General features: G+C 44.3%; 1 protein-coding gene across 2 annotated transcripts in view; it reads right to left on the bottom strand.

Annotated features, from left to right (window-relative positions):
• VGLL4 (vestigial-like family member 4) overlaps positions 1 to 23,772 on the bottom strand; it is a 158,118-nt gene that overhangs the window by 20,265 nt on the left and 114,081 nt on the right. For both annotated transcript variants that reach the window (XM_012655161.1, XM_012655160.1), the window contains one exon: positions 19,697 to 19,886. In XM_012655161.1, coding sequence (XP_012510615.1) covers positions 19,697 to 19,886 — 190 coding nt within the window. The remainder of the gene's footprint in view (positions 1 to 19,696; positions 19,887 to 23,772) is intronic.

Here is a 23,772-nt window from a genome sequence, read left to right as displayed (position 1 = left end):
TTAGTAGAGACGGGGTCTCGCTCTTTCTCAGGCTGGTTTCGAACTCCTGAGCTCAAACAATCCGCCCGCCTCGGCCTCCCAAAGTGCTAGGATTACAGGCGTGAGCCACCGCGCCCAGCCTTAACTACTCTTTAAATTAAAATTATCACCCCCAACAGTCACCGCGCTGCAACTCTCGCCTAACTGGGAACCTAATAGCGTATTCTTGGAGAGCCGAACGTCTGTCCTCCAAGCTGCCTGCCTCTGCTTTGCTACCTTGCTCCTTCCAGGAGAGCGTGGAATAGAAAAAATTTACATGTAACAGACTCAGTAATGTTTACTCAATTAATCATCGGTCCTAGTTTTTTAAATTTATTTTTTTACTGCAGTAAAGTACTATACATGACATAAAATTCACTTTTTTAACCACTTTTAAAGGTACAGCTCAGTGGCATTAAGCACATTCACAGGTTGTGCAACCATCACCACCACCCAACTCCAGAACGTTTCCATCATCCCACAATGAAACCCTGTGCTCATTAAACATTAACTCGTTTCCCCCTTCCCCAGTACCACCATTCTAGTTTCTGTCTCTATGATCGTTGACTACTCTAGGTACCTCATACAGATGGAATCATACGGTCCTTTTGTGACTTACTCAGCATAATGTCTTCAAGCTTCTTCCATGGTGTAGCACGTGTCAGAATTCCCTTCCTTTTCAAGGCTAAATCATATTCCATTGTATGCGTAGACCACATTTGTTAATCCATTAATCTAGTGATGGGCAATTGTGTTGCTCCCAACTGTTAGCTATTCACAATGATGCTGCAACGAACATGAGTGTGCAAATATCTGAGTCCGTTTCCAATTATTCTGTGTATATATCTATAAGTGGAATTGCTGAATTATATGGTAATTCCGTGTAATTTTCAGTCCTTGGAAGTTCTGACAAGCCATTGGTGGTAAAGGAGGTTGGAACTACAGGATGCATTTTTCATTCCATGTTTGGTCCTCTCTTCCAGAGAAAAACAAAAGGTTTCCAAAAGGATAGGTCTGGTCCACAACAACAGAAATTGCAAGGCTTTGTAAAAACAGCTCAAGGGGTTCACAAGAGAAATGCTCACGAAAAATGTAAACATTTGACATAAAAATTAAATAAACAACAAACATCCACCCAACTCACTAAATTCAGTGAACTCAAACACACACAGGGACCAACTGCAGTCAATGATGTTGTAATCAACAGTGAGCGTTTTGGAGACTTGTGAGCTACATACTTGTGGTTCTCATTTCTCACTATGAGCCTTTAAAAATTGCTTCAAGTCGTCTGAGGATGGCTAATGTTAATAACAGTAATAACTACCATTTGCATAACATTTGTGTACAGTTTTACGAAGTGCTTGGCACCTACATCATCGCTAACAGATCATCTTCACTCTGCAACTCCTCCATGATGGCTGAAAGTGCGTTTCTCAAACCGTAAAACTGAAACCTGGTGGTGCCCATCTGTGCAGGCAGGTGAGTGCACCTGGACGCTCAGCTCTCAAGCAGTCCAGTCCTTCGCTCTCCATTTTAAGCTCAGTTTCATTCAGAACAAGCAGGGGAAGGAAGGGTGGGAGGAGAGGCTGCTGTGTGGAGTTATCTTGCAAGTTACCAGGAGATGAAACAAAAGCATTCATTTTCTATCATATGTGAACGATCTCTCAATCTCTAATTGATCCTGCACTCTACGGCAACTTACAGAGGAAGGACTCAAGTAAAATTTCCACGGAGGGAAGTGGTCAAATAGCTGAGGTCAGAACCTCCAGACTTCAACTGTGGCCAAGTGCTTTTATTTCCCTTGTAATTTTCTTTAAGAATAAATGTTAAACCTAAAACATACCCCTTCTGGAGGTGATCCTGGCAGCTGCCCTGAGTGGGAAGAGAAAGCACCCTGCGCTCCCCAATCAGCAGCCACTCAGACTGTGCGCCATTGTCTGCAGGCGGTCATGTGACAGCCCGGCCTAGCAGTAACATGTCAGCCACCACCTGAAACTTGGGTACTTCCAGTCTATAAAGGAAACAATCACCAGTGTGCGTTAACCCTTCCAGCTCCCCCGTGTCACGCGCGGCAGCGCTGCAGCCCCTCTTAGCAGCCCTCTCGCCCCTTCCAGGCCCCTCTCAGGAGAAACTGTTCATGGCATGGGTCTGACTGGGACAAGGTGCCATTTGGTGAGGAGGGAGGGATGCGAAGGAAAATCACTGTTGTCCCTTCTGACAAAATCAACTCTTACCTCTCCCAGGACTTGCTGCCTCGCAGTTTAAATTAATTACAGCTGAAAATACAGGGTTGCCATCTGGTTTGAAAAAGCAAGGATAAGGGAATAAAATGAAAGGGTTCTTGGTACTAACCTCACTTTAATCATTGCCAAAGAGCATGAAGACAGCCCAGCGTCCTCCCACAAGAAAGCCTTGGGCCTCACAAACTTGGCAAGCAGTCCCAGGCACCAAACTGGACGGGCGCGCCTGTCAGAATAAAAGTCCCCCCTGAAAGGACGGTTTGGGAGGTAAGGGGCCCGGCTGCCCCCGGCTGCCCTCGCATCGCAAGAAAAGTTTCCTATGGGTCCTGGGATAGGTTAGGAACTCCTGGGAGGGTTTATCTACAGAGTGGGTCTTGCCAGGACGTTACATGCATCATTACAGTTCCATTTGGTGAGAAAACAGATCTGCTGTCAGAATTATAGCATGAGATTTCCTCTTTCTTTGTTTCCCCATCTTCCATAACATAAGGCTTTTATAAAATTCCAAAGTAAGGCTAAACAAAACACAGGAAAGGAAGGTTGCTGGAGAAGTGAGCTGGCTCCGCAGGAGAGATGCAATTCCACAGCACAGTTGCAGCTGGCCCCTGGGAGAAGGAATGTCAAAAAACCCAGATTCTCCTCTGTGCAGCCGCAACTCCAGTCCCGCTGTGTGTTGCAGGAAGCAACTTCCTGCTGCCTTCCCCCACCTGCAGAATCCCAGACAACAAGCTTTTCTATCAGGACTCAAGATGCCCAGAAATGCCAACTGCAGGTGCTGGAGAGGAAAAGGTACCACCAGCCATCCTGGGTTTGTCTCTCTGAGCTTTAGGTGGGTGCAAATAATTGTCAAGTCTGCAGATTTCCTAACCATATCCCAGCATCAAGTAGCCCAAAGAAGTGGAGCATCAGTTACAGATTTTCAGCTCAATTTAAATTTTCACCTGCCCACTACCTGGGTTCTTTTAGACCCAGGTGAGTTTTGCAAGCAAGACCTAGATGTACCTGGCCCTGGCTGCTTTCAGAAAGTAATACCAGGCCGGGCGCGGTGGCTCACGCCTGTAATCCTAGCTCTCTGGGAGGCCGAGGCGGGCGGATTGTTTGAGCTCAGGAGTTCGAAACCAGCCTGAGCAAGAGTGAGACCCCCGTCTCTACTAAAAATAGACAGAAATTAATCGGACAACTAAAAATATATAGAAAAAATCAGCCGGGCATGGTAGCGCATGCCTGTAGTCCCAGCTACTCGGGAGGCTGAGGCAGGAGGATCGCTTGAGCCCAGGAGTTTGAGGTTGCTGTGAGCTAGGATGACGCCACGGCACTCTAGCCCAGGCAATACAGTGAGACTCTGTCTCAAAAAAAAAAAAAAAAAAAGAAAGTAATACCAACTGAAGCACTAGGGTATTTACTGGAATAAACTCTGATCAACCAGTTATAGTCTTTTATAAACCAGAGATTAGAATTGTAACAGAGAAGATAAAAGCAGATTATGAGAATAGCATTTCTTTTCGGGGGAAAAAACACATCTTCAACCCCAAAACGATGTGAAAGCTGTCTTCCAAATCCTGCCCTGACAGAGCCATTGTCTATAGCAACAGTGTCCACAACATTCAAAATCTCAGGAGTGTAACTTTCTAGTAAATGGTACATCTGTCAAGCCACAGGAAACATCTGGTAAAATGGTTAAATAAAAACAGAATTTAAACTTTTTTTGATTTCAGAGCTTACTAATAGTACCCAACAAGCGACTATTAAACAAATACTCTAAAAGCTCAATGTGATAGTGAGAAATGTCCTTGAGGCGAAAAGGGGAGAAAGAGGACAGCCCAGGAAAACACTGGGCTGCAGTCCCATTGTCTTGTTCCAGTCGTGCCTCTCGGGGACTGCAGCCACAGCCCCTTAGCCCCGCTGTGCACACTGCTGCCCACTGCACGCCTGGAACCTTCTCAGGCCCAGTGAAGCTCCTCCTCCACCCAGGGCGGCCTCCTCCATGCACACTCACTCTCCCCCAGTGCTCGCACAGGAGGCCTTCAGGAAATGTCTGGACAGACAACCTAAGGAAGTGACACAGAATCAGTAAGCTTCTCTCCATTCCACGTGAACATGTACAGAACATATACAATTATCCCACCACCAGTACACTCCCTGGTCATGTGTTACAGTTATTACCCAACACGTTTCAGTCCTTTCTAGAACACTTTAGAAGCCTTTTCCATTAAAGAAGAGATTTAATGATTCACTCACATCCAAATTTTAAAAAATCTGTATTTCAAAAACACAGCTGATGAAGTTTCCATTAGTTATGTTCACATTACATAAGAAACAGTGATTTTCCTAACACACCTGACAGAGGATGCTTAATAGGAAGAGTGGTAACATATCAACAGAAAGATAAACACCCTAATTTTTTTTTTAAAAAGGTAAAAACAGGATAGCCACAAAAGAAGAAATATAAATGACCAATTAGCTTATGAAAAGATCAAGTTTTCTAGTAACAACAGCAACAAACAAATTTAAGTTAACACAATGACAGTGTTTGTCCCCACGAAACTTATAAGAACTAAATAAATGGTGGCAGTCACTTTTGGTGTGATGCTGGGGGAGAGGCAGATGCACACAGTTGCTAGTGGGAATGAAATCAGCAAGCCTTCTAGCCCAAGCTGGCAGAATGCACCAGTGAAAACAGAAATGGATGCCTCCGACCCAGAAACTCCACTGCTAGAAAAATGGGAAATGTGAGATATGAACAAGGATGGAGCTACTCAAAGAAGTTCTGCAAATGATAGTAAAACATTGTAAACAACCCAAATATCTGTATTTGTTAACAAGTTCTTTTTGTTACAAGCAACATAAAACAAGGCTAGTTAGCTAAAGAAAAAAGGGGGAAATTTACTGGAAAAATACTGTGATATTTCTTGGAAATGAAAGAAGAGAGCTGAACAACCAATCCTTGAAAAAGAAAAAATATGAGGGCCCCCTGGGATCCGGGCTGCAGGAGGCGGTGGGTCCCTGTGCTGCCCGGGCCCAGCATGAGGCAGCACCCTCCACCCCCACCGGCTCCAAGTGTCACCACTCAGCCACTTTTTAGGTCCTACTTACATACCCTCCCGCAGTCACAGCGCCATTAACGAGTTACTGACATCAAACCAAATATTTTCACATCGTTTTTATTACGTATCAATTGTGCTGCCTAAGGTTAGAAGACAGCCCCAACACACACACAACTGCTACCAGTTTTCGCAGTCAAGAGGCTTCACCTGAGCTTCCAATGAATTTTTTTTACAAGTAAGACATTAGGGGATCTCCCAGGAGAGCAAATCTATCAGGGTTTTGTTTGGTTTTGTGAGTTTAGGCATAAAAAGGACAGTGGCATGCCCCACTTTTGCCATGAATAAATGAAGATACTGGATTCTTTCTAAAATAAGTAAAACTACTGCAGTTGTTGGCTAGACACAGAGATGAGCCTTTGGGGAAGGGATAAAATTTTATGAAAAGGTGATTTAATTTATCTTAGAGCGAGCAAGAGTGTTTAATTTATTCCATGTATCTCAGCCAACTTGTGTTCCAAATCTGCCTCCTCTTCCAACAGGACTTCTCTTCACTTTCCCTCGTCCCCTCTTTCTGTGCTCACACTTCCCATACTTTCTGACCACACACATATCCTAAATTCCTCCTTTACTTGTCATCTACAACGTCATCCTTCCCAGTGGTGATGGACAAGCGACCTGACCTCCCTGCCGTTGGTCCACCGCGTGTTCCATGGGGGAGCTCAGGGAGCTGAGGCTCTAGGCAGTGTGTGGGTTCCCCTCTTCCCTTACCACCAAACCCCGCAGAGTAGGGAAAACTACCCCAGATTGAAGATTACAAAAAGGCACAATGACTAAATGTAACATGTGACTCATTACTGAATCTCAAACTTAAAGGTATTAATAAATCTAAAATAAATTATTAAAGAACTGAAAAGGAAACATCTATAAAGGGCGTTATCAAAAGTGAACAGATATCATAGGTTCGGTCGTATCACTGCTCACACGTGAAGGAAAGATGAGGCCAACATGGCTGAGTGCTAACAACTGAAGAATCTAGGAGAGCATATGAGTGCTCACTGTATTGGTCCCTCAAAGTTTCTAGAGACCTGAACTTTTTCCGGAATAAAAAGTATCTGTGTTGGGGTTGGGGGAAGGTAGGAAGGATGGAAGAGCAGATTGTCACCAAATTTGGATGGAATGTGTAGAATGACCTGACTTGATGTGGCAGACACAGCCCTCTGTATCTGTGGGCTCCAAATCCATGGATTCAACCAACCGCGGATCAGAAATGCAGCTAGCCCTAGGATGGGTTCGTCCGTACTGAACAACACACAGACTTTTTTCTTGTCATTATTCCCTAAACAATACACTGTAACAACTATTTCCACAGCACTTACATCGTATTAGGTGTTACAGGTAACACAGAGGTGATTTAAAGTATACGGGAGGATGTGCGTAAGTTGTACACGAATACTGTGCTATTTTATATCAGGGACTTGAGCATCTGAGGATTTCAGTGTCCCTGAGGGTCTTAGAACCAGTCCCCCATGGACACCCAAGGAGGACCGTACGTGACAATCACTTTGCTGGGAGCACTCGAATAGTCTTCTACGAGAGCTGGCACGGGGATATGAGGAGAAGGACCCTGGGAAGGAACAGGGCCTGACACTCCTAACAAGGTTGGCAACAAACCATCGGTTTCAAATATTAGCCTCAAAATGAGTCACAGAGGAGGTTGGACGATTCACATTCTCATCCTGAACTGCAGGAGAGTTGCTTCTCACATGGGCAACTCTGTGTAGCTTGTCTAAAGGTAAGGAATAGCAGGGATTTAAATAAATTACTGTAAAATTTAACTGTGGTTAAGGAGATTTTCAACAAAAGCCCAGGGAAACCATCTTATGAGAGACAATACTGAGCAAGGGAGCTTGGGATCAGATCATCAAAGTCCTTGAAGGTCACCCTAGCGAACTTGGATTTTATTTTATAGTCACAAAGGAGCCAGAGCACGGTACACTGATGAACCCAGCAATGTCCTTCACACAGGCTCTTGGGAAACCCCTGCTGAGCCTGGGAGCCCCTTACGGCAACGCCTCCATTACCAGGGGACGGCCACGCGGGACGGTCAGTTACTAGAGGATATGGAGTCTTTGTGTTTTTATCACTTGAAGTAACCTGCTCAAAAGCCAACTGCCTAATACAAAATGACAGTGTCATTCAAAACCAATACACGGGATGGGGGGGGGGGCTGTCAGTGACATAGGCACAAAGCTGTCACAAAAAAATAAACACAAAAACAAGATCTATTAGAAAGTAGCTGAAAAGCACTTCGGCTTTGAGGACTCCTTAGGCAAATCTGAAAGCGCCAGAAGTGGCACACGCTTGGGCAGAGATGTGTTTGCTTTTCTAGTGCAGTGGGAGCAAATCTGCTCCTGGGGCCGACTTCCGCCCAGAAGCGTCGGCCACCGCTCTGCCCCGCGAGACTCACCCAAGTGTACTGGCCTCCTCATTTCCGTGCACCTTACCTTATGCCCACGCTTGGACTGGAGCCAGATACACAAAAAAGAAATATAAATAGAGAAGTGAAAAAAAATCATTTCATGCACACGATAAACTCTGACGGCTTATTGCTGCTGACAGTTAACACCAGGAGAAGACCGTTTGATCCGAAACAAGCATGGCAGCAGGGCTAGTGATCCAGATGGAACCGTGCCTTTGCCAGGTTCTAGGTATCTTCACTTCTGTTTTGGACAGCTCGGAGGGGAGGGGAGGGCAGTGGGACTCTCTCTGTTCCAGCAGGTATGGAAATAAATGTCAAGGTTACGAGGCAGAAAAGGGAAGTACACTAATTATGTGCTTGAAGTTGATTCTTAAAATCTGTCTCAGTCTTAAAGGAACACTGTCTTGACAGCACTTTCCTAGTGATTCCTGTTCCATCCACACCTTCGCTCGGCACCTAGTCAGTGTCAGGCTCTGTGCTGTGTCTAGTGCCACGGACCTGAGCAAGACTCAGCCCCTGGCCTGGAGGAACTTGAGGTCTGGTGAAGGGGACAGACAGATGGGCACACAATTATAGCAAGTGTCATCGTTTTACACCAAGATGTGTTAACCTCGAAGCAGGAGTAGGAAGCTTTTAGAATTGTATGTGCATCAGTGCGCAGGCCCCCTACTCGCGCTGGAGTGCAGGTAGGACCTGGAGGCAGAAGCCCGTGGAGGCGGGCCTGCTCCGTGCTGTCCTGGAGCTGACGGGGAGCCGTGGAAGGATTCCGAGCAGAGACGAACACTTAGCAGAAACCATCTCCGACACTGAAGTACCAAGAACACCAGTAAGGAGGGCGCAGCTGTGGAATTGGGGGTCTGAACTATCGGCCAGGCCGTGCCTGCATGTACAACATTTAACAGACTGATTCGGCAGGCGGTGGGTAGAAGGGAGGAAGTGACTTCCGGGGCAAATGGGAAGAGAACTATACTAGCCGTGAAGACAGGGACAGAAAACAAGGAACAGACCTGAAGTGCTGGAAGAAGAAAGGAGCTCCTAAAACCAACAGGGAAACAGTGCTGAATTTGAGGTGCACATACAACATCCAGAAGGAGGACGGATCTTTGGGTGTGCCGGTTAGGCCTCAGCTGGAGATAACGCCTTGGGAAGGACGAGCCTGCAGGGGCAATTCAAACTGCGGGTCTGCGTGTGACCTCATTAGCCAGGTCTGTACAGTGAGGAGGGCAGAGCCCTAGAGAACAGCAATAATGATGAGTCTCTGAAGGATCCCACACGGTGGCCACAGAAGCAGGAGGAGAACCAAAGAAGGGGCCACAGGAACCAAGGGAAGAGAGATTTTCAGGAAAGTCAAATAAGAGGACGTCAAATAAGAGATGAGCGGTTGCAAGTGTTTCCTGAATCTGGCAACTATTAGGTCACTAGTGAACGCAGGGAGAGGTTTCAATAAAAGGGTGGGTACGGACATAGCACTGGACTAGGACGTGGATGCACAAGTAGATGTCATCTACTCTCTAGAACTCGCCATGGAAGGGAGACAGGAAGGGCTGGAGGACAAGCACACACAGGCTCAAAGGAGGACAGGGCCTCCGGTTTTCTGCCTCTCTGGCTTCGGTGAATCTCCCTGAAGGCCCAAGCATTACAGATGGCTCCCAATAGTCCCAAATCAAGGGATTACACAACCATTTCATTTTAATAGTTAAGCTTTACAGCACCAGAGCTTTGCAAGTCTGAAATTTTATGATAATAGAATTTTGAAACCAAATAAAATGCTTGTTTTGTTAGGCAATATTTGTGAGGCAAGTATGCTCCATGGAATATTAAGAATAGTTCTTATGAAAAAGGGATTAAGGATTCTGTTTTAGCCCAGGCTGCCATAACAAAATGTCATAGACTGAGTGGCTTAAACAACAGATGTTTATTTTCTCACTGTCTCAGAGGCTGGAAGTCTAAGATTAGGACGCTGGCACGGTCAGTGTCTGCTGAGGGCTCTTGTCCTGGCTTGCAGACGGCCGCCCTCTCACTGTGCCCTTATGTGGTGGAAGAGAGAGAGGGAGCTCTCTGCTGTCTCTTCTTATAAGGGCACCAATCCCATCAGATCAGGGCCCACTCTCATGACTTCATCTCGCCCTAAGCTCTTCCCAGAGTTCTCATCTCCAAATATCTTCACATTGGGGACCAATGTGGGCTTTAACACACAAATGCAACTAATGAATCCACATAGAAACCAGCTCTAGAAACTCAATCCGTAACAGATTCTATGGCTGATCACATGAGAAATTCAGCGACACGATGTTTTTGTACACAGGACTTCTCAACCTGAAATATGCTAATGTGCAGGCACAGACCTGGAAGACTGGGTTTGGTACTTGCCAAATTATGACCAGGGAACAACTGTTTTCCTTAGACCATCCCGAGGGAAGAGTGTTCTGGGCTAATCCATGAACAGTGGTGAGGGGTGTCACTGCAGTTGTCAGATATAGCCGAGAACACTACTCCCAGCAAGTTAGAAAACCCCACAACCACGCCTTGCTGGGCTCGACAACACGGACAATTTAGTGAAGCAGCAAGGTTTCAGCTCTCAGATCTGCTTCTAAAGTGACCTGACCTAATATGTGTTGGTTTGTTACTTCCACTTGGCCTTGACCACGTTTCTAGAGCTGGTTTCTATGTGGATCCACTGAGTTACCAGCCTTGGGTCTCTTCAAAGAAAACGAGGCAAGAGGTACTATAAGCTGGAGGAGAGGATGGTAGCAAAATTTGCTTCCTTCTCTGCTGCAGTATGTTTTGCCTCCGTAGAGCTGTGAAGGCTTGGATATGAACTCACACCCCTTGTTTGGCACAGATTCTAGCTACTGCCAGACCCAGAACATTACCGCAACATGAAGTTCTCTAATTATGCTTTGGAGACAATCTGTGAAGAAATTTCAAAATGAAGAGAGAGAGAAAGAGAGTATGTGTGTGTGTGTGTCTGTGCATGTGTGTGTGAGTATGTTTTAAGCCAAAGACATAGTAAAACAGATAGAAACCAAGTACTGCCATTTATTCAATAAAAACTACAACAGATACAGAACATGGGGCCTGTGACCCACCTTGCTGTGTTCCAGTTGCAAGTAGCATGGGCAAATAATCACATTACAAGCAAGAATCTAAAGGAAAACAACAGAACCATCAATATTCACACCTAAGCAAATGTTTTAGTTGTTATCTTTCTGGTCTTCAATCAAATCTATTAAGGTATTGAAGGGCAGCACTTTATATACTTTCAGGACAGACTGGCTTTGTATCGGAATAAGAAGAGATCTGTGTGGTCAAGAAGCAACATCGAATCCTCCAGCTATATATAAAACAGCTGTGACTGTGTGCCCAGAGCAGAAGCATCTTTGTGAAAACAGCACTCCAAAAAGAGCTTACACTCAGGGAACCCAGGTGGCGCCAGGAGGAAAAGAGCAAAATCCTGTGTTGTTTTCTTTCCTTAAATTTCCAGTAAATTTATTGTGTCACTTTAAAAGTAACTTTATACATGCTAATGAATGTTCTCCCATATATCCCAAATGTTCCTTTTTAATAGGCATGCTTCTTTGGTAAAAAAGTTCTCATTTTTCAAGGTTCTCACCTCACTTTTATAATCTCCATGGCAAAGATGAGAACCACAGAGGCTAAAGACTACACCCCCAGTACAGCACAGACTAGGCAAATGGATGGCCATCCCTTCGTTCTGCCTTTCCAACTCTTGGCCCCTTTGGCATTTCTTCATTCTATGTTATTATTTGGCCAGAAAAATGCCAGCAGCAAGATGGTGATCTGTCTTTCCAGCTCTCTGCAAAGACTCTTAAGGCAGAAACTAGGCCTGCTGGGAAAAGGCTGATGTCAGCTCTTAAGAGCACAGCTCCCTGCTAGGATAAGGAGGTCTTTGTTTTCAGCTCAACTGTGAAAATGAGAAAATGCCTCTAGCCTGACAAACAAGAAAACCCACACAACACAGGTCATGCCTGTGACCCTTTATTTAAAGGTACCACACTTCATTAGCAAAACACTTCCACGGAACACACAGATGCACGGTTAACATCACATGGGAGTGGACACAAGAATATCAGTTTCATCTCTACCACAGTTAAGGCTGGTTCACAACTCTGACTAAAGTGTTAGGGGCACAGTAAATCTCACACTAGAAACAGTTCTTAGGTGAGAGTTCCCTAATGTGTTACTTCCCTAATTTATTAAAGACCCAGGCTGTCTTCTGATTTATTTTTGAAAGTAAATGTACATATTGATTTACAATGATGGAGGGGGGATTAAAAAAAGAAAAAAAATCCTAATTTAACAATATCTCAATTTCTAAGTTAGTTATTTAGGACAACTAAAATTAAGGCTATAAAATACCCTTCTTAGAAGATTGTGTGCGGAAGTCCTGAAGAATAGAGAAATGCAAGGCTAACCCTTCCCCAAGTTGGGAGTATGCCAAGGAGGCATGGCAGAAAGCACGCAGTTGAGGATTCTATTCACTAGGCTCTGATTTATGAAATCTGGAGGGGAAAAAAGACTTGTCCTCATATACCTAAAGCAAATTTTCAAATGCTCCAGTTTGAATCTTTCAGGCTAAGGTTACTACTGGCTTGGGCCAGTAACTTAAAAGTGGGTCACAGATTTTAAACAAAAATTAAAATAATCTAAAAAGCAATTTCCTGAGCATAGAGAAAACCCCTGTTTGTTCTCACTGGGCTCTCACCTGGGCAAAGGCGCCACTTCAGGCCTCTTGGGGGAGCCGGACAGCACTTCCCCTTCCACAGTCCCCAAAGGGAACGTCGCCAGGGCTGTGAGGGTCTGGAGTGTCAGCCCTGTACTTTCCTCCATCCTTCTTTCTGCATGTGAAACGAACAGTCCCTACCTCTCATCTCCAAAATACCATCAGTTGTGTTTTGGGAGCACTCAAATTGCCAATTCTCCAAAACGGTAAGGCGTTAAGGTCCAGTATCAAGTGATTCGCGGCAGCTGGGTGTGGGCTATTAATACGAATGTGACATGGCTGCTGAGAGCACTGGCTCTTGGATCAGAAGCCTGGGTTTTAAGTCCTGGCTCCATGACCTACCAGCTGTGTGACCTTGAACAAGTTACAGAACCTCAGTGTTGCCACCTGTCAACAAGGGGCAAGAACAGTACCCACATCATAGAGTTGTGGGATGCAGCGATCGCACCCAGGCTGCACAGCACAGTGCGGACACGCATGTGGACCCGAGAGTCGCTGTCAGTAACAGGCTCTCAGCATGCTCTGGATGCTGGGAATCAAGACCTATCATCATTCTCAGTGATGAAAAGCTCCCCCCTCTCTAAGGCCAATGTAGATGTGAGCACAACAATAACATGCCCTGCCTAGAAATACACATTGTTGTTTACCTTACGAGGTCCCAGTTGCTAGTAGGGTCGAGGTACTAAAATAACCTCAACATTTCAATTTCCTCTGGGTTCAGTTTTAATTTGAAGTGAGGAATTGCCTCCCTCACTTTCATGGAATTGGTGAAATACATAGTCCCAGTAATGCACATCCACATACTTACGAACTGAAGGTACTAAAGAGACAGACGAAACGGAGAGCCGCCAAATGCAGTCTAGTGACGTTGCCAAAGATTTTACGTCCAGAAACCAAAAACGACAGATACTCCAGAACATGAGTCCCCATTTATATAATCATTTCCAGTGTAAAAAGTAAACAAAATCCAGAGAAAACTGCAAATCCCATTTTAGCTAATAATACACACACACACACACACACACACACACACACTTTTTTTAAACTCAGTTTCCATTACATGCCCAGTACTTGATCCCAAAGTCTCCCTCCAACCTCTGTCATACTGAATGGATGACCAGCTTTGAGTTTGTCTGTTTTCTCATCTTTTTTATTCACCCTTCCTATGGAGAGAAAAGTGAAGTGACTAGGGCCAGGGTGAAAAAACAGGTCAACAATGGGGAGTAGATGGAGGAAGAAAGCAAAGGAGAAGGAAGAAGGGGAGGAGGAGGAGCAAAGGAAACAGAAGACCCCGAGACTGCAAAATGCACTCAAGGACCCATCGGTAGCCAAGACAATGGGCACACTTGACCCCAGCACGGTGTCGCAAGGGGGCACCACCAGTGAGAAGCGACTACGTTTTCTTTCATCAGGCCCTTCCTCGTGCATTACGGATGGTTTAGTGGGTCTGGGGAAACGCAGCTGGTTAGTGACCATGGCTCTGATCCCATGTGAGCTTAGGGGCTTTGCCCTGCTCCGCAAATGCATGCCACTCATCAAAGAGAAGACACCTATTCCCACTGGCACAGGTGCTCAAAGAGCACATCCTCTTGAGAGAGGGTCTAATTCAATTCAACACAAATATTATTTACCACATGCCAGCCATTGGACTGGTCAAGTGTCATCCTAAATATATGATGTCCATCCATCTCTAAAGCAGCGTGTAATTCCACAGGTAGGACACAGCAATATGGCACAATCAATGATTATTGGTTTTGGAGTCACGCACAGCAGGGCCAACACCAGTAACACTTTGGACACATTATCCTCTCATAGCTTCAATTTCTGTATCTGTAAAATTGAGCTGATATAGACAGACACAGAAATAGAGAGCTACAGATATACCTACCTACCTTGAACGGTCCCATTCACTGTGAGGGCTCAATGGGACACGATGTTTCAAGCGTCTAGCACAGGCCAGTCCATGCTAAGCACTCAGCATAGTTCCCTTCCTCTCACACGTGACTGATGAAAGAGTTCAACGGCACATCCCACTAACAAACCTACCCACACACAAAGGTGAAAACCGATTCACTCCGCGATGTCATCTACTGACTGCTCTTCCGCACAGAACCCTCCAGCAGGTTCTACCAGCCAAGCCACTTACAATAAGTCTCAAAACCAATACGAAGTTAGCGTATTGTTATACTGCATCAACAGTGTGCCTTTAAGAGTTTAATCCTATTACAAACGCACACACTATTACGAATGCACGAAGTTATCCACTGCAGCACTATTATTACTGTGGAATACTGGAAATTGCCTAAATGTCCAAACACGGGATTGGTTGAGTGAACCCTGGCACATGCAGGCGATGGAATCCCATGCAGCTGAGACCAAGAACGGGGAGCTGGTGTGAGAAGATTTCTACCATGTCGTGCTGAATGCAAACACCAAAGTTCAAATGGGAAACAAAGCCCGCCACCTCGTGTGTAAGAAAGGGAGAAAAAGACATTTCACGTATTTGCTCAATTCACCAAACAAAGCACAAGAAGGACGCCTGCTTACAGCAGGAGGGAGCAGCACTTCTTTGAGCATACTTTTTAATACAGCTTTGACTTTTGGAAGCACATAAATGTCTTGCATATTCAAAAAATAAAATTAAATCAACAAGGAGGAAAAAATCTAAAACTGAATGAATGCAAACAGAAATGAACGAACACAACGGTGTATTTTAAATAACACAACAATATTGACGGAGAAAAGGGAAAGTAATTTTTGCAGCTGGTACTTCGACTGTTTTACCCCCAGCATAGGAAAAGAAAGAACTGCAAACAAATCTTGAGCTCTTTTTCCCTATTTAGTTGGGTTTTTTTTTTGGAGACAGAGTCTCACTCTGTCGCCCAGGCTAGAGTGCCGTGGCGTCAGCCTGGCTCACAGCAACCTCAAACTCCTGGGCTCAAGTGATTCTCCTGCCTCAGCCTCCCGAGTTGCTGGGATTACAGGCTCGAGCCACCTTGCCCAGCTAATTTCTCTATTTTTAGTAGAGACGGAGTCTCGCTCTTGCTCAGGCTGGTCTCAAACTCCTGAGCTCGCACGATCCTCCCCACCTAGGCCTTCCGGAGTACTAGGATTACAGGCGTGAGTCACCATGCCTGGCCCCGTTTACTTGGTTTTTCAAAGTGGTACGGAATAGCAATTATGAAACTATTTTATGTGTACAGTAGGATGGAACCATAGTAAATATGTTGATATTGTTGGGGGCCAGGGTTTTTACTGGTAAAAGAACAAATATGGAATGGGGGAGGGCAAGGAAGGACCTGGTAGAGTTGGATTGCAATTGGAATAGTGCTGTGATTTGCTAGCTCTTTTCATGCTTCTTTGCCTAGAAACAGTGCTGCTCAATAGAACTTCCTGTGAAGGCAGAAATGCTCTGCACCTGCGCAGTCAATATGGCAGCCACAGTCACATGTGGTACTGAACCGGAAATGTGACCAGGGCAACTAAGGAGCCGGACTTTTTATTTTGCTTAATTATAAATGTCAATCACCACCTGTGGCCATATCAGGTAACTCAAGTCTAGAAGCAATGACACCACAGTAGCAACAAGTACTAAGGAACACCATGTTAACACTTGGTGACAGTAACACCTAGGACCCAGATCTTGGCTTCTAAATCCTACTCCCCGCTAAAGGGAACCTGAGCTTCCCTGGATAAATGGCTAATTCCATCGCTGGTTAGGTAGGTTATGAGATTAGCCTAGAATATCTTGTTTGCCAGAAAATAAGAAAGTGTTCAACAGCAGCAACAAAATAATGGAGACATGTAGCAAGGACACAGGAGCCAGTGGACAGGGCTCCTGTTTGTTAACTCTGGGGCAGCTACAACCTCCCGAATAAAATAGGAACCCATGAGTCGTTACGGGTAACAAGTCGATAAAGAAATAGACTATCTGCCAGGTCACACTTGATACCAGGTCACACTTGAATATCAGGCCATTAAAAAAAGAACACTGACATTTCCACAGGACAAAGCCCACTCTACCCCTTCCCCATGCCTTAATCCACTTTCTTTCCAAACGGCACGTACTTTTCAACTTCCATACAGACATTCACGGTCTTAAGTCTTTTTTTAAGAAGCAAACAAAAAGTATTTCTCAGGGTTACCATATTAACAAGAAAATTAATAACAAGTACAAATGAGCCCAGGGTATAAGAGGCTGGAATAAGAGCCCAGGAATTCTGATTTTCCAAGTTCTGGAGCAATCACGAAGGAAACTTCTTTCTCCTCCTCCCCCAAAATCAAATCAGATGGAATTCAGTCCTACTCTGTAGCTTCCTACTCTGGCTCAGAGCCACTCGATCTCTCCATCTCTGTTGGAAAATATCCCACATGATGGTTATAACGAACTGCAGCCAGAGCATGCATCTTGGAGACCCTCTCAGCTAGCTGCCAAAACTGTTCTTCAGTAATGCTCCTTCCCCAGAAGTATCATGATCTCTTCAGTGATAAACAAATCACATTTTCATTACATGTCATTAACAAATTCTAGGAAGATAAAGCACAAAAATCATTTCGTAATCTTCTGAAAGAGACAAATACACTAGACTATTCCTTTCCAAATATGAATCTGTAATTTATTATAGAGAACTTAGGCATACTAAATAAAAGGAGGGAGCATGCTATAGCTCAAACAGTAAACATTTCACCAAATCAAACAATACTTACTTACTAAGTACCCTACAGCACGAAGCAGAGATATAGCATCTTTTCAATTTGCATGTGAAATCTGTCATTAGGCTCTTAGAAAACACAAGGAGAAGCATTGGTAATGTTACTAAAATTAATAACTACCACATAGTAAACAAGTGACATCCAGAATCAACTAACCACACACTGATCACCTTTCCTTCTCACGGTTATAAAAGCCACCTGAACTGTACACTTAAAAATGGTTAATATATTTTATGATATATGTATATTTTACCACAATAAACAAAACTGAGGGGAAAAAAGACACTTGGCTGATATGAGTCCAGAGAGTCTGGTAGACAGGGTTGCTGCTGCTTCTGTCTTCCCACAACTTGGCAGAATGATGTCAATTGCAAGTTGCACATAAAATTTAGCAATTCTATTTCTCTTATTTACACTTAAAATTATTATAGTGTCACCACAGACCTGTACTTCAAGGTCCTATTTGTAACCACCCACGGAGTTACAAAATTATTTTCTAAATGTTCTAAAATTTTAGTAATAATATCGGTAATGTACCTAAAATAATCCTGTGGGGAAGGCACCGTTACTGCCCCCACTTAAAGTCGGATTTGAACCAGGCATTCCTACTAAAATGCAAGCACTCTCAAACATTCAGTTTACCATATATATATGTATTCTTATTCTCATCATTACCAATATCTGAATAAGGGAATTAATAAATTTAATAGTTCCCATATACTGAGCGCCGTACTGTGCCAAGCTCTTTGCATGTTTTAACTCTATTTCTCACAGTAGTTTTATTCATTAACTATTATCACTGCCATTAGGATACTGGGCCCAGATAAATTAAGTGACTTGTCCACAGCCCCACAGCTGGTAAGTGGCAGAATTAGGATTTAAACTAAGGCCTGTTTGATCACAAAATATACTGTCTTGGGAGCCTCCCTCTTTCTTCTTAAAAAAAAAGACCAAATGTGTCTCATTCGGGTTTGGGAAAAGTGGATGGGAGGGAACAAGAAACTCTTAGTAATAAAAGAATGAACTCCAAACAGCTAAGGGTCCGGGCTTTAAGCGAGAAGCCTCTCCCTGTTTGTGAGAGCTCATTGTTTTGCAGCGCCTTGCTGCTGGATTCCTGATTGTAGCAAATTCCAGCGCTCCAGACTGCAGGCTCAGCCTCTGACTAACACTACAGTGATTTATTTGAGGATAAATACCTCTGTCAGTGTCTTATGACTGCACACAACAGTCCAAGCAGACTGGAATGAGTGGAATTCGAGGATGCCAGAGCTGAGGCAGCAGAGGCGGGAGCTGGGGCTACCTCTCGCTGTGGACGCGGGCACAGCTTGCAAGGAGGACACCCTTCCGCTCTGCCCTCCCGCCCCACATAGCAGGACCCTGGGCAAGCAGGGCTGGCCAAGAGGAGCATCTCGAATAATGACATTAGTTTATTCTGGGGTAAGAGCCAGGGGAGTAGACAAGGAGTAGGACCCTTGTACCTGGACATACAAAGCTACTCCTTACAATAATCACAGCAACCTCACCACGACTGACAAGGCACCAGTCTGTATCAACACCTACTGCCTGCACAACTGCCCAAGCAGTCTCTGAGGGGTGTCTTCAAGTCCTGAAAATTTGGGGAAAAGCTTTTGCTCCTTTTGTGAAGGGGGCTGTGTGCTGAGAAGAGAGTGCAAGGCGGGAAGAAGCCAGGATACGGTGCACAGAAGCAAGTTCTCTTTCAAATAGAATCGTGGGGATGTCACACAGATATAGAGAACTTTAGCTTCAAATACTTCATTTCACTAATAAGGAAACTGAGGCTCAGAGAATGGAAGCGATTCGTGTAAGGAAGGCAGAGCATGTTGGTGGCAGATCAAGACTGGCACCCAGGTCTCCTGGCTCCAAGGTTGGTTCTCCAAGCACGGCCACAGGCTGACATCAGACACGATGGGAAGCACCTTATCATGAACACAAGAAGCTGCTTTCCCTCTCAGGAAGGTCTCAAGTTCACACCGTGAGCATATAAGGTGAGAATGAATATTCCTTAATGTGCATAATCCTAGACCCCTAAGTAAAAAACTACACAGAAGTCTGCCCAGGTGCCGACCTTTCCTTCTGCTTCTCCAGCGCATAAAGACATTCACAAAACGTTGATTCTCCTAATGACAATCAGTACAGGCGAGAAAATGCCAAGTTTATCGGACAACTACCCCCAGAAGCTCCAAGGGAACCTTAACTTCCATGGAGAAAAACACATGAAAGGTCACACCAGCAAGCCAGAAAGAAATAAGGTTTCATCTCTCCATGAGTTATCAGGATTGGTCTAATACCCTCTTCTTAGCAGATAAGCACTATTTATCTTTTATAAATAATATCCTTTATAAATAATGCATAAAAATAATTTCATAATCAGCACAAAGTTGCAAAAGAAATATGGCCCCAGCATGGCGCACACCAAAATAAGAACAAAGGAACTCACAGATGGGGGCTGAAGATGCGACTCATCTTGGAGACGTGGTCATTGTCACAGTCTAGGTCCTCGTCACCTGGCTCCATGCTGAATTTTCTCTTGTTGGGGCTGATGGGGGGAGGGCCGGTGCGGTGACTGCTGAGGGCAGAGGCCACCGGGAGCGTCTGCATTCTGGGTTCTCCCCTAAGAGCAGCTTCACCTACGCAGAAAGAGATGATGTAGTCACCAAGCAGGAGAAAGGCCCCCATCTCCGTCCCCCGGGCTCCCCCGCCCGCCCAGCCCCTTGCAAAACTACTCCCAGTGGAAAGTTTTTGGCAATATGACGGGGCTGCCGGCCATCCTCAGAACACGGTCTGAGTGTGCAGTTGGCTGCCAAGCATGAGACGTTTTACATCAGCATGGTTTCTAGCACAATCACTCTTTAGGGCAGAGTTTAAAATGAAAAGTTGCAATAAAATGGGGGGGGGCAGCAAAAAGTATTTGGCATAAACAATCTCAAAAGTTAATTTAAAGCATCAAAGGTCTTTTGACGTGTGGGCATTCAACTCGATACCTATAGGAGAATGACCTCGCTGCCTTCGTTAAACCACTACGCCAACCTCACTTTTCTTGCTTGTTAGGTTTTTATTATATTTTTTGGTATGTTTCTTTTTTAAAAGAATGAGGAAAATTTATGGGCTAATAATTCACATATTTGCCCCCAAAGGAAAAAGAAAAAAAATACATTGTTTAATGGGAAGTAAGCGTTTTCTTCCTACAGTACACTAAAAATGGCACATTAAAAATATTATCATTATCATCAGTACAAAATTTCAGTGTATAAATTATCACAAGCATAATACATAGGTGTAGTTCTCAAAACATTTCTCCAAGTTAGACACGCGTATTAGTGTATAAATTTTCATTTGACTTGACATCTTGGTATTTTTCATTACTGTTTTAAAAGGCTATATAACAGGCCATAACTTTGTGCCTCATTATTAGTTAAAATAAGCATAACCTTTCATAATGATAAAGGGTTGTGTATCTTCTAAATTACAATAACAGTAATAATTACTTTAAGAAAAAAACTTCAAATTTTCTAAGTCATATGGGGAGGGAGTACCTAAATTTTTCACAAATAATAACCCTTTTGTTGTGCTGTACATTTTGGTCTCAAGGCCTGACCAATTTTGTTTCCACTTGGTCACAACTTGAGAGTAATTTTAGGATAAAGGCAACTTCATCTGAGGCCTTGTGGTACCCAAGAAAAGAAATCTTTGTTCGCCACCACTAATTTTCATATCATCACAGATGTGTGGACAGTTGTTTACTTCATGCACACACGACAAATACGATTTTGTTGGGGAAAGGAGGAAAAAACCTGAGTGTTTACCAGGAAAAATAATAACTTTGCCAATGTAGCCAGCAAGATACAAACTAGCAAATGTACAGTGACCCATAATACACCCCCTTCCAGGCAGGATTTCTCTTAAGGATTCTGGCCCCAAGGTAAACTGGAACTTTCCATTTTGAATGAAATACATGAAAAACAGGCCCTATGCTAGGCTGCTACACTGGGAAATTCAGTCTGATGTTTGGTTGGCCTCTACTTCCTATTTAGTAATTTTTGGTTTTATAAAAAACAAAGCAGCGTTGATCTTTATCCCTTGATAAATTGGCAAATATTCTTTGCAAATATCCCCCTTCTTTCTGGTGCTTCCTCCTAAAGCGTCAGTAGCCCAAGCCCAGCGGACTCTCTGAAGAGCCCTGACAAGACCCCCTCCTCCCCACCAGGAACTCGGCAGTTGCAAACCTCACCAAAATGGCACCGACTGCCATCCTCCCACCCAGGGTTTCTCAACACCTCTGGCAGGGATTTGAGGGGATGAGGAGTCCTTGGGCTCAGCATGGACCCCTGAGCTTTGGTCACCATTTCATCAGATGCTAGCTGTGTAGTAACGAGAGTTGCTATGGAAAACAACCACCACTGAGACACACTCAAATCACTCCAAAAAAGGAGTAGGCACTCGCAATGCCAGCATATGTTGTTACACAAAAATCAAAACTCTTGTGTCAAGCACAGCATTGCTACTCCACTCCCCAATTTCCATCCTAGTAAAAATGCTTGTGCCTGTTTGCATTGTAAGTTCATCAAAGTGACGCAACGCTTATCTTTGAGACTGAATTGCTGATGTCTGACACAGAAAGGAAAAAAGTCCACATAGGAATCCTCTCAACACTGCAGATTTCTAACCCGGAGGTAAGGCTGGGGATACAGGACACTTGAAGGAACCACAGGGGTGCTCCTCCTCTAGGGGCTGTGATATGAGCCTCTAACAGGTGCCCTAGAGACGATGGGTATGTGCATGTTTGTAGCACATCAGCATCTCAGAATGTTGGCGCCGGAAGGAGCCTTGTAAACACTGTTTGCCTCATTTGAAAGATGAGAAAACTGTGCCCCCAAACATGGAGTGACCTTCCCAGGGTCATACAGGTAACAGGTTAACCGGAGGCAAGAACCCAAGGCCTCTGCCAATCAGACTAACAAACACCTCTTCGTAAACACTGTGCAACCCCACACGAGGCTTAAAGCAAAGGAACTGAGGGGATGGAAGGAAAAGAATCCAGACAGAAGGTCAGGTCTGGTCAGTTATGTGCCTTTATTCATCTTTGGGGCCCCACCCTAGAGGACCCTAGCCCAACGCCTGTGTTTCAGAGCAGGAGTTGTAACTGTTGTGTATGTGGTGAGATTAAAATTATTTTAGCAAAACTGAGGAGAACGTTTGGTCTGGGAGTCAAGACACTTGCATTCCAATCTCGACTCTTCCTTTGTTTAGGACAGGGTGAATATGGGCACGTGCGTCCCCTCTCTGGGCCTCCCTGTGACAAGGGGGGAGACTAGCTAATATCTACATTCCTTCCAGCCCTTGGAATTAGTGATCCAATTCTACGGTCCATAAACCTATAATCAATCAAGGGACCAACCAACTAACCAACATTTACTATGAAATTATTGCTTGTACAATATTGAACTAAGACAACAAAACCCAAAGTACGTACCTTAGAGGTTATACTTTAAAAAAAAAAAAAATGGTGACCCTGCAATGAAATAAATTTGGAGACCACGAGATTAAACAACTTTCACAGGAGTTTCTTAACTACAGGAGTTCCTGTCTTCTAACACACACGTATATAGGTCCCAGGATAGAAACCCAGGAGAGCTGCTTTCAGTCACCCCCCTGCCCTGCATCATCCTACACAGCTCTGTGAGCTCAGTCTCCAAAGCACCATTCGCAGCATGGCAACCCATCCTAACCCCAAATGTCCAGTGGCTTGCCCATCACTGAGAAAACACTGCCCAGACTGCCTCTGCACTCAGACTGACAGCTGGCCCCAACCCCCGCTCCAGTCTTTATTTCTAGTATTCCTCTTCTGGAGCCCGGAAAATTTCAGCCCTACAAGCTAAATTAGATGTGTCACCATTCCAGAGAACTCACTGTCTAACTTCAAGATCTTTTTTCAGGTTCTCCCCCAATCTTCTTGTATTTTAAGTCTACGTATCCTATGAAGGCCACCTCCTTCAGGCTGTATTCCTTGATTCCTCAATCAATCAGAAAGTCATCTCTTCTTCCTCTGAACATCATAGAAATTTATCACTCGAGTGCTTCCTTTCCTTCTTTACTTTGTGCTCCTTAAAGCAGGGGCATTTTATTTCATTTAATATACCTAAGAGTGCAGAGGACAATACCTTCCACACAGTAGATGGACGGTAAATACCGACTGAATGAATAAATGAGGCAAGGCAATGGGGTGGACAGTTTATAGAGTTTTAGGATATGGTAAAGAGAAAAGATGCCATTGAATAAGGAATTTTAAAAGATCTATTTAAGAATGTATTTATATAAAGAACTCTTACGAAACAATAAAAAGATAAATCAATTAAAAATTAAACAAAGGTATGCTTTGTATGGAACCAGAGAAGACCCCGCATAGCAAAAACAATACTAGGCAATAAAAACAAAATGGGAGGTATCAACTTACCAGACTTCAAACTTTATTATAAGGCTGTAATAATCAAAACACCTTGGTACTGGCACAAAAAT

The sequence above is a fragment of the Propithecus coquereli genome, unplaced genomic scaffold, assembly GCF_000956105.1.
Source record: "Propithecus coquereli isolate 6110/MARCELLA unplaced genomic scaffold, Pcoq_1.0 Scaffold461, whole genome shotgun sequence".
Taxonomy (NCBI): Eukaryota; Metazoa; Chordata; class Mammalia; order Primates; family Indriidae; genus Propithecus; species Propithecus coquereli.
Note: the sequence above shows the minus strand (reverse complement) of the source record. Positions and strands in the feature narration are given on the sequence as shown.